Source organism: Struthio camelus, chromosome 2, assembly GCF_040807025.1.
Source record: "Struthio camelus isolate bStrCam1 chromosome 2, bStrCam1.hap1, whole genome shotgun sequence".
Lineage (NCBI taxonomy): Eukaryota > Metazoa > Chordata > Aves > Struthioniformes > Struthionidae > Struthio > Struthio camelus.
The window spans coordinates 80,101,055-80,119,171 of record NC_090943.1 but is presented as its reverse complement, the minus strand read 5'-3'; the positions used below and the strand labels follow the sequence as shown (position 1 = coordinate 80,119,171).

The 18,117-nt window shown below is 40.3% G+C and overlaps 1 protein-coding gene across 31 annotated transcripts in view; it reads left to right on the top strand.

The window, feature by feature from the left end:
- Positions 1 to 9,176, top strand: part of SEMA5A (semaphorin 5A) — a 315,141-nt gene extending 305,965 nt beyond the window's left edge. For all 31 annotated transcript variants that reach the window (XM_068931379.1, XM_009665155.2, XM_068931382.1 and 28 more), the window contains 3 exons: positions 3,773 to 3,820; positions 6,037 to 6,248; positions 7,604 to 9,176. In XM_068931379.1, coding sequence (XP_068787480.1) covers positions 3,773 to 3,820; positions 6,037 to 6,248; positions 7,604 to 7,723 — 380 coding nt within the window. In that variant the 3' untranslated portion in view covers positions 7,724 to 9,176. The remainder of the gene's footprint in view (positions 1 to 3,772; positions 3,821 to 6,036; positions 6,249 to 7,603) is intronic.
- Positions 9,177 to 18,117: the final 8,941 nt, after the last annotated feature.

The following is an 18,117-nucleotide window of genomic DNA, read 5'->3' as shown; positions in this document are numbered from 1 at the left end:
CATGGCAATCTGCCTAATTCCACTGAGTGCTGTGGAGCTGTCCTACTTGTCACCTCTGGGGACTGTTGTTATTCACTATAACAACGTTCCTCAGGTCCCTTTCAGTCTACTTAATAAAAGGGCGCAGTGCTGACAATAGACAGCTAGAAGATATTGCTTGCTTTTTATTTTCTTTCTTTTTTTTTTGTTTTTTGAGAGAGACAGAGAGATTCTGGGGTTATTACAGAAACGTTCCTCTAGTTTTTGTGGCCTGTATATGCAGAAACGGGTACTGTGGTAGCTATGGAAATCATTTCATGGAGTCCCTCAGATTAATAGCTGCTTAGAAAGTTAAATACTGTTAGCTGTGCCTCAGGTTCATATCTCCCACATGACCACTAAATGCCTGATGGACAGGCATGTCATGCATTATTCCACGGCATTTGTTGAAACTCATTCCTGTGCTCTTTTTTGAATCACAGCCGTCTTTAAAATCCACACAACAGTATGGGGGGACACATTGCATTCCTGCTGGCAATCATCTTTCCATCTGAGTACATAGAAAAAGACAGCAGACTATTCACAGACAGAAGAATTGGCATCTTCATGTAGCATTTGAAATATAATTGTGTTTACTCAGTGCAGCAACCTTTTTCTCCGTGACCATGCTGTACAATTCAGTGCAATATAGCCAAGAAATCAGCAAATATAAACAGTGCTTTTATGGCTGGTACATAGACAATGGGAATAAGTTCTTTTATCTCACAAATACTATTTTATTCTCCAAAAGTAATGTGAAAGAAGTCAGTGTAAAAGCAAAAACTCCCACATTGTGTTTTCCCCTTTTACTCGGTGTTTCGAAGCAGCTTCGTTAATACTCACATTCTGCAAATGCTGTGCTTAATCCAATATAAGCTCTGCATCTTGTTGTGGAAAGTATGCATTTTCAGAAACTGAAAGGAGGAATGTTAGGTGAATAAGCAACAGCCACCTCTTCTCTGCGCCTTCTGATTTCTTTGCCACTCCCCTTCAAATTACCCATGCCACAGAAAGTAAAGGCATGTCCTTCCATTCACGTTGGGCAAACTAGCTTTCTTCTTGGGATCTTTCAGCTCACTTTCACTCCTCTATTAAATAATGGTCTTCACACTCAAGAGTTCCTTCTGTCCCAACTTTTCTTTTTTCCAGTTCACATCACTCCTTTCCTCAGCTAGCGTGCCAGCACGTCCACCCTCATGTTCTCTCCTCCTCCTACTACTTACTTTCGCTCTGTTCTTCCACAGAACTTCCTGTATATAGAATGATTCTGGCAGAATGCAAAAAACTAATCCTCACCATTGCTGCTGCTGTGTTTCCAGAGTTAATCCTTGTTAACATGACCTTGTAGAACCTCACTGTCTTCGGATGCGTTTTTTTCTGCTTTTTGTTTGGACTGCGAATTAACTGTCTCCTAGCCTGTAACTGTTTGTAATAGTGCTATTTTGTCAGATCTGATACTTCCTCGCTTTGAAATTAGTTTGTATGGATTTAGCAGCTGAAGAAGGGTAAACCCTTGTGACCAACTTTAGCAGAAATAGTCTGTGGTATGTTAGATATGCAAAAGTCATAGCGCTTTATTTCACATCTGGTAATATGCTAAAGTATCCTTCAGCAGGTAACTCAAGCAGGACAAACGATTAATTTTTAAGCCAGAACCACTAATACAGCGTTTGCTTCTCTCCTATTTTCCCATCAGGCCTTCTTTATCACTTCTGACGCCCCCAGAATCATACTACAAGGGTTTGTTTCACTGAGTGGATGCAGATTCAGATTTTGGAGCTGCTTAGACAGAAAAAGTTTGAAACCCTTACTTTCCATGTATTCTTACAGCAGGAGACTATCTCATTAATTTCCATTATCACACATTTTTAATTTTCATAAAAAACCATCAGAATGGCCACACTGGTTCAGAACAGGAGTTTGTCCTGTCCAGTTTCCTCCCTCCAACAATAGCCATGATGGCTAGGGAATAACAGGAACTGTGCAAGCCCATGACAATCTTCCCTCCCCTTCCTATAGTGTCCTAGCCTTCAGCTGCTTTCAGTTCAGGAGAGTGCTTAAGACTGATGTGGTTTGTCTGTTTAACACCCTGAAGTGGTTCTCGCTCAAAGTACTTGCCTAGGTTTCTTGCATCTCTTGCATCTTCTTGCATCATCTTTTGGCAGTGGGGTTTCATTTCATGAAAAGCAATCTGCTCTTTTCTTTTTATCTTTTTTCTTGATCCTAGCTTTTAATAGCTTTGTTTGATAGCCCTTAGGTTTTGTACTAGAAGAAACAGCATACCATTGATCCCTATCTACTTTCTCCTGCCACACGTGATTTGGTATCAGACCCCATTAAACTGTTTCTTTTTCAGATGGAGAAGTCCAGCCTACTCTGTCTTTTCTCATATAGAAGCCATTGCATACCGGTGTCCATCATTGCTGCCCTTCTCTGAACTCTTTTTAGTTCTGCTAGAGGCATTCTTGAGATGGGGAAACCAGAACTGCACACGGTGTTCAAGGCGTGGACAACCCATGGATTTATAAAGCGCTATTTTCCTGTTTTATTCACTGTTGCTTTCTTGGTAATTCCTGGCATTTGCTTTGCCTTTTTGATTGCTTCTGAACACTCAGCCGATATTTTCATGGAACAATCTGTCATAACCCCAAGATCTCTCTCATGAGTGGTAACCGTCAGTTCGCAGCCCATTTTTCTGTATGCAACGCTAGGATTTTTTTCTACCCTGTGAATCACTTTACACAAATTTACATTCTGTCCCATTTATTATTTTATTGATTAGTTTTGTAAGGTCCTTCCGCAGCTCTTCACAGCATGCCCTTGTCCACGATACCTCTAGTAACTTTGTATCATTGGCAAACTTCAACCCCATATCGGTTTCCTTTTCTTTTATAAATCCGTTTAACAGTATAGGTCCCTGCAGAACTGGTAACCTTTATCCACTGTAAGAACGGATCACACAGTACTACTGCCTGTTCCCTATCTGCTCCTTCATGTCTCAGGGCTCCTTTGTTTCTTTGGAAGCCTTAGACAAGGGACTTCTTAGAAAATCCAGGTAGACCGCATCAGTTTCCTCACCCATATTCGCATGATCATTGACCTTTTCGGAGAGTTTCAAGAGATTTGTAAAGCAGGACTTTCCTTCACGGAAGGCATGGTCCCGAAATAGCAGTGTGGGACACCTTGACTGTCAACACATTTTTTTGAATATTTATGCAGAACACTTCCAAAATCAGAATGGCCAGGACACAGACTGGAGTCACGATTTATTAGTGTACAGTCAGAACTCATGAAACTGGCAGTCGTCTTTTGTGAAGTTTTTTAAATTCTGTCTTTTCATATTAGTAATACATGTGACTCCCAGAAGTAGTGAGTCCATTGCAACTCTGAGCAAAAGGATGAAACTTACATTAATTTTACCATTCAGATATGCAGCACCTTCTCAACATGTTCTTTGCTACGAAAGAAACCCCACACAAATATGTTCCTTTGCAAATGTTCTGTTTAAGTTCAGAGATGTTTTGAGGCAAGAATGAAAAATATGTTACTGCGTTTACTTGGGAAACTGAGAAACCTGAGGATGCCGTGGCACCTTTCTCTTAATTCCACCACAGAGTGAAAATCCTTTTTACATAGTTCTGACTTGGAGTAAACACAGTAGAATACATTTTGAAATCCTTATTCTGTTAATGAAATTAGTAGCTGTCTGCAGTATTTTACCTCCATGGCATAACCACTTTATTTACTTTTCTAGAAATAACAGTGGCACGATCCAGCAGCATAGAGGAGAAACGATGTGGCGGTAAGCTTTACATTTCTGTCCTATCTATGTATTAAATGCTGAATTACTGATTCCCCCTTGTTTCCATTTGTTTCACCTTTTGCACTCTCGTAGTTTTATTCCACAGTCTAAATGCCACATTCTCATTATTTACACTTGCCTGGAAAAAGAGATGTAGTCACTACAAGATTCCTCATTAAACATCCAGCTGCCGTTGCCAGCCTTTGAGACAAGAGCTTGTGTTACTGGATGGTTTTATTTTCTTCTTTTCCCTTATGTCAGTCACCCTTTTTTCCTCGAAAAGAAATTGCTATTATAAGCTAGTTATGGGCAGGTCAAAATCTGTAAAGTTGCTGCACCTTTTGCAAGATGATAATTTCGCAAACCTCTTTGGGACTCCAAATGAATAGCAGAGAGCCAGCCTGCTAATCCATTTAATGGATCAGACTGTGATCCATTGTAGCTCATTTTCAGCCTGGCTGCCAAAGGCAGAACTAAAAAGGTTCTGTTCTAGAGCGTTCTGATGCTAGCAAAACAAATCCCAAAAGGGGAAACTGAATTGTTGAAAACAAGAAAAAAAAACCCACAATAATTAAAACAAACAAAAGAGAAAGATAACTATTTTGTGTGTGTGTGTGTTGAGCTATCATCTTAGTCTATGTGATCATGGTAATAACTCTGGCTGGTTCCAGTATTCTTCCATGCACAGGTAAATCTAATAAAGGACAATGAAATCACAGGGGTTATGAAGGGATATGCATGGCAATGCATTATTCTCCCGTTATCAGGATAATGTGATTTGATTGTTTCCTAATTAGAAGTGGAGCTCTGAAAACATTTTGCCAAGTTCCACAACAACTTTTGTAAAAGTGTAGAAGGATATTTCAGTGACGTTTTACATATTAGGGCAGTGTGCGTAATAATCACCTCTATCTTCTTTTATGTTCCTAAATTCCCAGTAGGCGTGTAAAAATTCTCATGTAGGCGGTTGCCAAAAGTGGAACCCTTATGCTGAACCCTTTTCTGCATTTCAGCGCCAAAGGCCTAACAAGTATTTTTCAGACTAGTGCCAGTCTTTCAGTTTAAAATACTTCATTTGTGCGTGCAGGCAGCCACATGCAAATTTTCACTAATGTTAATATGAAAATTCCAGCTTGAGCTCCTCACTGATGCTTCTTCCTTCATCCAGCAAGGCAGCTTCAATTTGAAAAAACGGTGCAAAGCAATGCAGTTTATTCCAACTAATCATATCTGTGTCATGTATGACTTGCTCTCTCTCACCTCTCGATGACATCATGGGATGGATGACTGTCTTTTAGATTCCCTTCTGCAATTTCATGCAGCACTGAGCTTTCTTCTTAGTTTTAACTTCTTGCGCAGGTGGCGAGAGTTTCCCATAGTATCTTCCAAGGGGAGAACAGATAGGAGAGTCCCAGGTGAACAGTGCTGCAGCCCCAACTGTTTACTTTGCACTCACTGGTTGATATGGTTAAAGGTATCCCGAGAGAGACTCCTGAGAAGTCTCTCTTCTCCCCGTTTTCCCTTTAAATGCTGCCTTTCCTTCCACACACTCCCCTTACACATACAAAAAAATTCTGAAGATTGGAGAAGTGAACAAACTGGCCATGCATCAAAGATAAAGAAGCAGTGAGACAAAGCGGGGGATGGAAAAGAAGTATGCCATTGGGCTGGGGGCATGCACCAAATAAAGACAATACTGAAAACATTTTAGGGAAAGCAGGACTTGCGATTTAAAGACTTGAGGGTTTTGTTTGTTCTGCCACAAGTCACTGAGTACAAGAAAGAACTAGAAGAACAGCAGAGAAGGAGATGCTGTAGTTCACTGAAAACAAACCGTGTATGTACATTATATACACAATTTATATATAACAGGTTATGTTGTGCACAAAGAAATTTAGCTGAGCTTTCAAACACTTAGAAAATGCAAATCATTTGTCTTATTTGGGTTCTTTGTTAAGCATCTTTCAAAAATCTCAGTGTTAATACTTGTGGAGATGTTTGGGTTTCTGAGAGTCTCATAATGATCCCTGCAGGGAAGTAAAGAGCATTTGCTACTGTAGGGATAAACCTTTGGAATTGAGACATTTCTGAGAAACTCACGAAATTTCTCTTATTCTCATTTGAATCAAGCTACTGCCCCACATTTTTTTCTGAAGCGTAAGCTTTTGTTGTTACTTCCTGAAAAATAAGATTGTCTTCTGCTGTCCACTGTGCAGAGTTCAACATGTTTCACATGATCGCAGTGGGATTAAGTAGCTCTATCCTTGGTTGCCTTCTTACCCTGCTTGTTTACACCTATTGCCAACGTTATCAGCAACAGTCCCATGATGCAACTGTCATCCATCCCGTATCACCAGCTCCTCTAAATACCAGCATCACCAACCATATCAACAAACTGGACAAATATGATTCTGTAGAAGCTATCAAGGTGAGAAATGGGTTGGGAGCTCTATAATGCACAACATTTAGGGTCCTGTAGGACAGTTACACTGTTTCAAAATAATTCTACTTACTAGTTTTCTGCAATGGCATTTGGACTCAGATTATGCTGATTCTGAACAACAAAAGGAGATTTCACTTGAAGTATCATAATTACAGATCCTTTCCTTTGTCAATCCTTATGGCCTAGGAAGTTAGATTTTTTTGTGTAATTTATGCAGCAGCAACCTTTCCTGAAAGAAAGCAGACCACTATTCAAGTTTGTTTTTTTCTTATAATTGTGTTCCCTAGCAGCTAGTGGAAGAAGGAAATAGGGCCATTAACAATCATCATGACATATATTGAAGATAATCCTTTGGCTCAAATGGTATAGCGTCAAGGGCACAGTTTGCCTTCCTACGCTATGTCTTTATATGGGAGATTTATCTGGTGAATATACTAGGTCACATTATCAGGTGCTGTTCATACCCAGAATATTCTGTAAATTAGCAGTACAGATATACTTTGGCTGAGAGTCTGGCATGATATCTGCATTACATGACCGCTGTTCCTGAAAATCTATTTTCTTTTTATGACCTTTTAGAGTAGCTCAGCTTTTTAGATCCACTGAATTAAGGAAGGCTGGGCATTCTGAAAATATGAGGCTTAGTATCTTCAGATTATGCAGTTTGTTCATGCAGCTGCAAAGCTTTTTGTAAGTGAGCATCATAAATCCTAACTAGAGAATGCAGTTTTTATTTTCTGCATTTTTCTTGCTAATTAAAGACATTTTAAGAAATTTTATTAGAAATGGTAAGAAAAGCCTAGATTTTGTCACCTATGGGGGGATATGTACTTAACTTAAAGCTTTTTCAAACCCCACTAAGCATCTCTCTGGATCCATGCAAGAACAAGCTATCTTTTAAAAATCTTACTCTAGATACCTAAATACCACTTAAAAAAACAGGATTTACACTCTTAAAACATTCAGACATTTCTCCTACATATTCCTACATACACTGATACAGTAAAGAGAAAATAGTTCTTAGTAAATATATAGTGAGTGAATCATTCTAATAATGGAAGAACTGAATAGATACGATTAAAAAGTATGTAGAGTCTTTAAATATTGGGGGGAAAAGTGCATAGCCATACTCTATTGAGTAGCATTGCTTTTTGTAAGAACGTTATTTATGAGCAGACACATACAAATGCAAGTTTTTGCAAATGTGCAGGTATTTCTGGATGCATTTTTGACTGACTTACAATTCACAAATATTTGCCACAGGAATTGTCTTAAGGAACTAGTACTGAGTCGCTATCTTTCCTTCATCCCATTTTCTTATTTTTCTTCTTTTTTTCCAGGCATTTAACAAAAACAACCTGATTCTGGAGGAAAGAAACAAATATTTCAATCCACATCTTACTGCAAAGACTTATTCTAATACCTATTTTACAGATTTCAATAATTATGATGAATACTAATGGGCTTGTGTATTTCCTGGCCTTCTGTAACTCCCCAGTCCCTAAGGCCTATGCTACATGACTGCTCATGTGATTGAGGCTTCAGAGATGAAGTTCAGAGACATTTCAAGCACAATCCAAGCCATCAAGTGTCCCATTGCTGCCAAAAACCCCAAACACCTGTTTGTGACCTGATGTTTTCTTTGCAGGTTGGCCTTCAGTGTAGGGTGCAGCTGTAGCCCCTAAGTGTTTCTGAACCACTCATGAGGGAGACATCACTTCACTCAGTTTCATAAGCGTTCAGACAGATTTCTCTAACGAGGGGCTAACTAATTTCAAAGCTTTTAGAAAAACAATCTGTTACCCTCTGAAACTGTGCCAGGAATGCAAATTGAATTTTATTTTGGGCATTACCTTTTGATTTCCGTGAGTTAGCAATGGAGCCCTCTGTGGAGTCTCCCTGAAACTCATACCACCAAAAACAGCTCGCAGAGTATTGAGAAAAATGACAAGAAGAAATGTGCTTGTTCAGTGATGTTCTGTAGCAGCTCCCCACTCTCCAGAGCTAGTCTTTCTGGACTCTAAATCATCGAGCTGTTCAGCTGCGTGAAGAATAAGGACATACCGAGTGATACGATCTTGTAACGAAACGCAAAACCTACAGGGTTTGTGGTTTCCAGTTTCGAGGCAAGCCAAGTGACATAAAGCCTACATCTTGTTTCCTTTAATTTTTGGCGTGGTTTTGAGGCGAAGGAGGGCAGATAGGAAAGGCACACTGGAATGTTTCTGCCTGTGGTTGGCAAGCCAGGGTTACTGTAGCGTGCAGATTTAGATGAGCCCTGGTGGTCCAGAGGCTTCTGCTCCTTGGTGCGTGCATATGGAGTCCACTTGTCTGGTCTGCTGCAACACTCACAGTCAGTGGAAGATGCAACTGCACTGTATTTTGTGTACTGTCTCAAGCTCTCTGGGGTATGTAGACACGTAATCATAGAACTGCTTTTCTCTTTCCAGCTTTGACTTCATATGTATGTTTTCGACAAAATCAAGCAAAATCAGAAAATGCGTATGCATTTGCAAATCATTGTCTCCTCTTACTGCTGTGTCTGATCCAAACTAATCTGCCCTTGGGGGAACGTTGTGCAGGCGTTTTAAGTGAATATCTTGTTGGACCTTATTGATGTAAATATTTGAAGTACTGGTTAAGTTTTAAATTATCAATTTTAATTCCTTTTCTAGTGGCAGGTGAAGAAACATAAAGGATCTTCACATTTTTGTACCATTTTACTTTATTCTATCAGTCTTCATCCACGTCCATGACATTATTATTTTTGGAACTGAAATTCCAGATGTACAATTAAGAGGAAAGGGCAAGGATTTGGGCCAGATTTTACAGAGTATTTATTAGTAAAGTGGCATTTGCTACTCTCAGAAACTTGTGAAGAGAAATTAAAAAAGAATATTAAGGCTTAAAGAATTGGGCTTTCTGTTTTTTGAACATACTCGATACAAAGATCATCACAACAGAATATCAGGAAGGTATGCAAGGAGAAGCGGAGTGGGAATGTTTCCACTTTACAGCCTGTGATCATTAGGTTATACTATGATAGGCAAATAATGGAAAAATTCATAGAAATTATAATAATTCTAAATTATGTAAAAAAAAAAAAAAAACCTATGCAAAAAGTACCAAGGAACATTGGTAATGTGAGACGGCATCTGAGCGTCGCTTTGGTGATCCAGCAATTTACATAGCAAGGGTAAACACCATATCGAACTATGGTAACGAGCAACATTTTTGAATGGGGATGGATCTGAACGTAGATATCTCTGTTCTGCAGTAAAATGAGAAAGAATGCGAAGCAGGTGGTCTTTGAAAAGCTGTAGAGTGAAATGAACTCACATTTACGATCTACGAAAGTAATTGAGAGCAGCTCCCCAATTTTTCCAAGTGAGCAGTTGGCCCTGTTGCTGTAAACTGTGTCAAAAGAGAGCTCCCACCCTCACAGCAGTTCACCTCAAAAAAGTATGGTAAGGCTGGTTCTGTATAGTTTGTGATTGTTTGACTGTACGTTAGATTTGTTTTTCCAGGAAGAAATTACGTGATATGTCAGTTGCCCTCGGGTAAGAGGGAATTTATTCTGCAAGGAAATTCAGTAGAACGGATAGAGAAGGAAAAAGCTCTCCCAATGATAACCAGCATGGTATCTGAATCACTCTGCTCATGCCAAAAGATACAAATCTTAGGTTTAAAAAGTATAAAGAAAATAAAAACTATATTGCTGTCATTGCCAAGAAAAAACAACACAGGTGCGTGCACACACACACACAAACACACACACACACACACACACACACACACAGAGTACTGTTCCTCTCTTCCACTGTACTAAGAGCACATTGGTCTGGCTTCTGGATTTTATACTTAGACTATTAGTTATGAGTCCAATATTTTAAAAGTATTTAAACTGTGTATTTTTATTTTAATCTTTTTAATTAAAATCATCTGAAATTAGCTTTTTTTTTTTTAAACTCTTCAGTAGTTTTGAGGTGCACCTATCTATACAGTGATCTATTTTCCATTCCTTTCATTTAGGATAAGTGCATATGTTAGATACATGTTATATATGTGGTGATAATACCCTAGGTGAAGTCTGCGCAGTCAGAGGTTTAAGGGCATTTAGCAGATGCCCACTCTGCTCACACTTCCATCTCCCAAAGAAGTGCTTCTGGCATCCCAGCTCTTTGACTAACTCCAATGTGATGGCATTTAAAGACCACACCAACTTGTCAGAGAAGTGTGTTTTTTGTTTTTGGTCATTTCACTTCCTAAATTGTGCTATTCTAAATTGCAGGCGGAGGTATATTCAAACTTCTAACTTCTATCTAAAGCAGCTTTAGGTCTGATTTTCACACTCCTTCAAAGTAAACGTGAAAATTTTGCATCACTTCAATGAGAAAAATTGGTCCCAGGATCTCCTTGTCGAGCTAGATGCTGAGACAGCAAGTTTTCAAGCCATTAAATTTTTGTATCTTAGATAATTTTAGAAGTACCTAAGGCGTGCTATTATCAGTATTTTCATCTTCTGAGTTCAGCACAGCTGCCCAGGTGATTTGATACAGCCTTTCCTAGTATATGGGGCAATGCAAAGTGCAGTTTCTATTAGGTTTCACTTTATTTTGTTTAGCATTTTTTCTAAAATGTGTGACACACATTTTGGGGCAAAGTAGTTTTCTGCATGAGAACTCTTAGTTTTCTTTTGCCAAAAATGTAACAAAGTGCAAGTCTTTGCATGCAAATCTTGCTTAAGCTGATAGGGCCCTTGGATTTGTACAAGAGTAAAATTTAGTTCTTACAGCATTGTTCTGTTCTTGGGAAAGGAGAATCAACTCCCTTAACCTTTAAATGCCATGAGGTACTAGCAGGCAGGTATTTTTTGCATGGGAAAAATGATCTGTTCTGGGTAAATAAATGTATTACCTCTGATGCCAGGATTTAATATTACAAAACCACTTTTGCACTGATTGCATTAATTTAAAACTGTGTTTCTATTTTGAACGCGAACATTTTTCCAGATGGATCAAAATTTGCAGGATACACCTGTGGCATTCCTTTTGGTGTAGCACTGCTGCATGCAGTGAAGAGAAAGCAAGATTGCAGAGTCTGATCCTGTGCAGTGTACCTTTTCGCTAGATAACCCAAGTTAGTACACTTTTTGCTGTACTTAAGTACACTTAATTTAGTGTCCTATACATACAGTCTTTTGCTCAGTTGCTTAGAAAATCGATTCCTGTGCTTGCAGATTTATGTTGTACTTTGATTTGTATCTATCTGATTACCTTTATGGTCATGCAGTTACTTTAGCTGGGAGCTCTTTCAGCCAGTTGCACTCACCTGCTGTTGGAGCATTGTGGTTTGGCCAAAACTATTGCAGAGATTTCTGACTAGTGTTAGGGTTTTCCTATGAGAGTAGCAAAAAGAGTGGGGGTGAGTTGGCTTTGATTTCCGTGCTGTTAAGCAGTACTGATTAAAATCTCAGACGGGTATAGGACAGCGTATATTTAGTTAGCTTTATCAGAATTCCACGCTAACCTCTAGGAATACCACGTCAATATGCAAGTCAAGAGCTACCAAAGCACTTACATTAAATGAAAAGAGCTCTCAGATCATCAGACCACATGGCTGTTCAAACCAGAAGAGAAAGTAAGCGGTCCCAGGTGCAACGAAAATGTTAATGAGAACAAATGTTTCAAGATTTTTGCCTCATAAATGTAGAATATATTTGTGCGCTTCTTTATCTCTGAATGTGGGACCAGTTTTATTAAAATCAGCATAGCATAATCACATTTCCTAAAGCTAATTGTGTGCATAATGGCTTTGCTGCATGAGATCCAATTCTGTAAACACTTCGGTCTGTGTTCATCTCACTCTGCTTGGGGCATCTGGCCAAATTAGGATTGTAGGTGCCATCAGCACCCTCTATGGCCAGTGGAGATAGGACCCTTCTCTCTTGTCTAGTCAAGGAGAACATCCTTCTTAGATGGCCGGAGTCACCTCTGGAGAGGGCTTATGTCTCTCCACTGGCAATATAGTGAGCCTAATTATACACTCTGAATTTTGACTGTTGTTTAAATGCCTAAATTCAGGTTGGTGAAATCTGGGTTGGCTCTTGAGCACAAGTCTGATTTTACTCACCGCTTAAGTAACCACACTGAGTTCAAAGGTACAGATGAAAGAACTTGCTTGTTTTAGTGATTTTTTACAGGATTGAGCCCAAAATATATAGCTTCTGCACCAGTCCATGCACAGTACAAGACGACTGCAGTAGTAACAAAACGGATTCATTTAAAATTGTTCACAGGCAAATCTGCATTCTTGATATCAGGGAATAGATATGTGTTCATTGTGTGGGGTATTTGAATTCATTCTTTCCTTTGCTAAATAAATGAATGATAAAACCAGATACTGCTTGGTTCATTGAAAAGCCATTCTCCCTGTTGAAGAAGGGTTCTGGGATCTGTGAACGTTTTCCCTTTCTTTCTCTCTGTTCCTTCTCCACCAAAATGAACGTGTGTGTAGTTGAAATGGCCTTTAGACAGGCTTTCTGTATAACCGAATAAATACTTTGCATCGTGTTGCCATGCGACAAGATTTTGGCTCTGGGATGGTTCAAAAAGGGAAATGCACTAACCTGGGAGGTTTGGTTGATCCCAGCAGCAGCAATGGAAATGTAGAAGAACGTGACTGATGGTGTGGCAACTTCCTCAGGAAAACGTCACACGAACTTCAGCCTGTTTCGGCGCTGTCAAGGGCAGGCCTTGTAACCTGGAAACTCCTGAGCAGTCAAAGCCAACTGGCTGCTCAAGCAAAAAGCAGGCTAACTGGTATGCCTGACTGATTTCAACGGGTCTTCTGCAAAGGTGGGAAGCCGGAGAGAGGTGAACTGGGAACGCTCTCGGTAGCAGGTTAACAAGAAGATAATGAAATGTTTTCACAGGCAGCAAGCACTACAGCACAGGTAGTATGCTGGCAGTATCTGCGTTGGCAGGTGACGTAGGGCAACAGGAGCAGATCTGTAAAACCAACGCAACACATGGATTTTGGACTAGTGCCGGTCTAGTCCCGCAGACTGAATACCTGGTGCCAGTTGAGAGTGTGCCCCTTTCGTTTCATGCATGCGTTCAGAAGATTAAAATAAAAAAAGGCCAGTTCACATGCTCTGAGATTGCTTCCTGATGCAAATGAAAGCCCAGTAAGAGGTGCCCTAGGAATAGATAAGCCTGTTGTTTCCAATTGGCTCTTTGGATCCAAGCTGGCCACTTTTTCGCCACCTTCTCCCTTTGCCTATTCTGTTTGTGGAAAACTGAGTACAGCTCTACCCAGCTGAGGACTTACCTTCATGAGACGTTAATTCAAAGGTGTGATTTTAAACCAGTACAGAAGTCTGTGCAAATTAGTATTGCAGAACTGATAAGGAGGAGCGACTGAAAACGGTTGTACTGATACTGAGTCTGGCTTATTTTAATTGTTCTTAACGTAATGTAGCCATTCCTCAACTGAAAGGAACATCTGAACAGAGATGCCAGTCTCATAGCAACGTTTCAGAAAAAATTGGAATCAATGTAACTTTCGGCCTTCTCGCAACCAGACCCTGGAGGCAGATAACACAAAAGGAAGCTGTTCCTTGTGCTTTTTGCTTTTCTCAAAGGATTTATCCACAAACCTTATCCAGCAATAGTTTCGTTTTTTTAAAATACGACGGGAGGTAATTAACAGTATAGTATATGTTCCAGGATTCAGCAACCATGTTTGCTAACTCCTAATCCCATGGTTTTGAATTAATTCTCCCTTTTCTTAGCTGCAGCGATAGGCATAGACTGAGGGTGAAATAAGTATCGAATTTCAAATAAATGGGACATTCAGGGTTCCAAGGTTTTAAATAAGATTTGAAGCCAGTACAGCTGCAAAAGGAATTGCTTTCATAGCTGGGTACTGACGAGTGCTTTCTGTTGTCACAGCCCTATGAAGGGTCCTGTTCTGCAGAAAGATGGTTTTTAGTAGTGCTGTACCCAAGATAAAAGTAATTGAAATACAGCTCAGAGATTTTTTTCAGAAGTAGCGAACACTCTTGCTTGGCTCTCAGGAAAATGCCATTGCTTATTGCAGTAATGGAGGTCAGAGATCCTTGTCCCTTGTACAGGGAATGATTTTCCCTTGCCATTATCTCCTTCAAAAACTGCTTCCCCAATAAGACTTGTCAGGAAAGCTCCTAAAAACATCCGCATCTACGAAGACACCTCAGTGTGGTGGCTAAAGCACAGAATCAGGAATGTGGGGATGGAAGCGAAATCCTCCTGCCAGCGCTACCTGCAGAGTTGTTCCGCTGACATGGGTTTACTTTGGATTTTGACTCATAACAGAATGGGTGTCCTAAGGTCTAATCTTCATTCGCCCATTGACCTGTTCTGTGCTGCCACCCATCAATGTTCCTGCTGCTGAAAATCAAGTACTTGCCTACTACTCCATGAAGGCAGTCTAACATACTGTTTTACTGATCATCACATGAGAAAAGCTCAACTGATCGGTAGTAACTTTTAAAGTTACAATAGCTAAAATGTTTTTCAACCCTATGTTTACACACTGCATTCCCCTCAGTAGAGGCATTTTGGGTAGTTTAAATGTTTTAATTTGACGTACTTTTTCTTAGCAAGCTGGATTTCAGTTGGGGGGGAGGGGTTGCACTTTTCTATCTCTATCACTTAACATTGATATTATTCTACTACCTTGATCAGCATTCATAATTCCTTCCCCACTTACTATCTTCTCTCAGCTTCAGTAATACGTATTTTGCTCTCTTTTCAGGTCTTCAGTGCCAGCATTACCTGAACCTCATCCTTGATCATGCTCATTTAATGCTCTCCCCAGATCAAGACACTTTTCCTTAACACGTATAGTCAAATCTCAGTCACATATCTGTGATCTTCCAAGCCATACTTTTTAGGTTGTCTGCTTTTTGCACTGGGAAACAGTACTAATCCACATGAGAGTAACAAGTTCTGCAGTGCTTAAGTTTGGATTCTGAAGAGAAGAAGGGAAAATCAAGTTGTTGGCCTTTTTTTTTTCTGCTTTTGAATCCTCCTGCCTGACAATGAGTTACTGTCTAGGGCCTTGGCTTGGGGGTATAGTCCTCTATAAGAGAGCTCTTCAAGGCAATGCTTACAGTTAAAGGTGTGTTTACAGGATTTCCTCATCCTGTAAAGTGTTCCCTCATATAGATGGCAGTAATTAATGTAGCATAATGACAGCCATTATCCTGGGCCGGGCCAAAGACCTCTTCAGGCCTCTCCTGCAAGTAACGGAGACCATCCATATTTCTGCTGCAATTGGTCCTTATATCACTGCAGTCATTTGGAAGGCCAGCCTTTCCTTGCTACAGATTCAGAAGTTGTTTTCTGGCTTTGAATTTTAAAGCTGGTGCTTGTGTATTCCCTGGTCAGCTATGGCTGGGTTTCTGTAGACTGGATAGGAGGCCTGGATTCGATAGCGAATATTCGATGCTGGGAGGCCCTGGTACTCAGGGACAGTCAGCGTTATCAGATAGTCGATCATTCTTAAGAATGAGATAGAAACATTTTCAGAGCACAAGCATGGTCGTCAAACAAAAATAAGCGTAACCCCCCGTGCTAACAACCATTCATGCCATGGAGGTCTATGCGGTAGATAGACACCCAAAATCTTATACAGCTCTGGTGGTTAAAATTCGTAGGGGAGCTTGATGAAAAAATAAGGCCAAAGGTGCATAAAGAGAGGAAAGTATATTCACCAGACCTGTCCAACACATGCTAATCATCATTTTGATCTTCAGTTCAGCTTCTCTTTCATAGAAATAGAAGTTTTGTTTTTTTTTAAAGGAGCACAAAAAACAGGTAAAAAGTTGAATAAGCGAAAGTGTCCTAACAGGCGAGCTGCCATCCTGTCTTATTAGAAGAGGTCTGTGACAAGGTCAGTAGGTTAGGGAAATCTATACATGGATAGTTACATTTAAACATAAGTGTCTGTTCTGGACAACTACACAAGAAACAGTGCTCAAAGCTTTCCTGGAAAAACAGATGGACTTTTGCTTCTGATCAGGACAGGATTTATTTCTCCTGCCCATGTTTTCCACAGCCAGAAGCAGGTGAGATTGGAGGCTGCTTTTTTGGGGCATAACGGCTCTCAGGTATGTGACTCTGCTCTTGTAGATAGCTGTAAATTAAAAGACCCTGCACAAGGGGTAAACCAACGCGCAGTTACCTTATGGCTTTCTGGCTTTTTTATCTGCTCTTTGCAGCATCTTTATGAAAAGCCTGGTGTACTCTTGTGTACCTGGGCTGCCGTGATCTCCCGCCCATGCACGTGCACGTAAACACGCAGATACCCAGCACGAGAAAAGGAAGCTGCGACAGAGACCCTCTTAGGTTTCTTTGTTACTGCTACTTGAGGCCACGCACGCTGAATGTATTACTGTCTCTGATTAAAAGCTGTTGAAGGGTTACTCAGCCAGTCAGTGTGAAATGAGTTCAATATCCCCTTGGTTTCTTCACTGAAGAAAACATCTCCAAGTTTGCAAGTGGCAGTTGGTGATCGTTAAGAGAGGTGTCACTGGACTGATAGCAAGTTGGCCTGCTGCCTTTCTGCTCCACTACTGTGTTCTGAGGGTTTCAGTGCAAGCCAAAATGATATAAAAACTAAAGCACCCTGCATGACACTTGCCTCCTGAAGTGTCCCTGCACCCAGGAGCCTCCCAGGAGATGGCAGCTTGGAGCACCAGCTTCCCTGGTGTGGGTCCACCAGATCTTTTCATATGCTGGAGAAAAACACTTGTGCTTATGCCTTGTGTAAAGAGCTTCTCTCTCAGTTGGCTATGAGGAAGGAAAACAAAGCTTTATACTTAGGACATACCCTGGGCATGATGTAGCTCTTCCCTTTTATTTTTATTTGTTAATTTATTTAGCTGGACCTCTGGATTTTTGCCTTCCTGCGACTTTGGCATTAACCAGGCTCTGATTCTTTCGGACCACTGTCTTTGAGCACAGAAAGAACAGAAAACAATTTCTCCCTTCTCAAATAAGCCTGTTTTCCCTGAGTACCAGAAATCTTTTCCTAGACACTGAGTCAAGGTTGAACTAGTAATTCAGCAGAAAAAAAAAATATGCCGACCAGCAGCAACAAAACTCCTCTGTTGTGGGCGCTGAGCCAGGAGTCTTGCACGTTTACAAGGGACTTGCCAAAATGAACTTAACGCTGCTATTAAAAAGTGGATAGTTGTCAAGAGCGTGAGACCTCATGTGTGTAAGTAAGTGAGCCAGTCTCTGCGATGAACACCACCACCACCACCCCCATTTCCTTCCAGCCGCAGACGCAGCATAGGCCAGATGCTGCCCATTGAAGGAGGCGTTTATTCAGAACGATGCTGCAGATGTCAGGCTTCAGTCTGCATCGTCAATATGCTAATAAACTGCTGCTTCCTCCGCATCAAATGAGATGTCCAGAAGAATTAGTGCAATAAGATTAGCGACTTTAACCAGCTGTAAATCTGAACTAACTTCAGCAGTAGCCCTGGAACTAACTGATAAGGACCTTTTCCACATGAAAAACCGGAAGTACTAAAAATAAGGAACAGGAAAAATATTATTTCACTGTGTAATTTATATCCATTACCAGTATCCAAGTTGCAATGTTCTTTTCTAGTATTTTGTTACCCTATTTGCTTCAGCCAAAGCAACAGACAAAACGGGCTATTGTCAAGAAATTTTATCTCTATGCAAACAGCTGAAATAGAATTTGTTTAATTTACTTAACTCTGAGCAAAAATTGTGAAAGCCTGTTTAAATATAGTGACTGCACATTTGCAAAAGAGTTCCAAAGAGGACTGAAA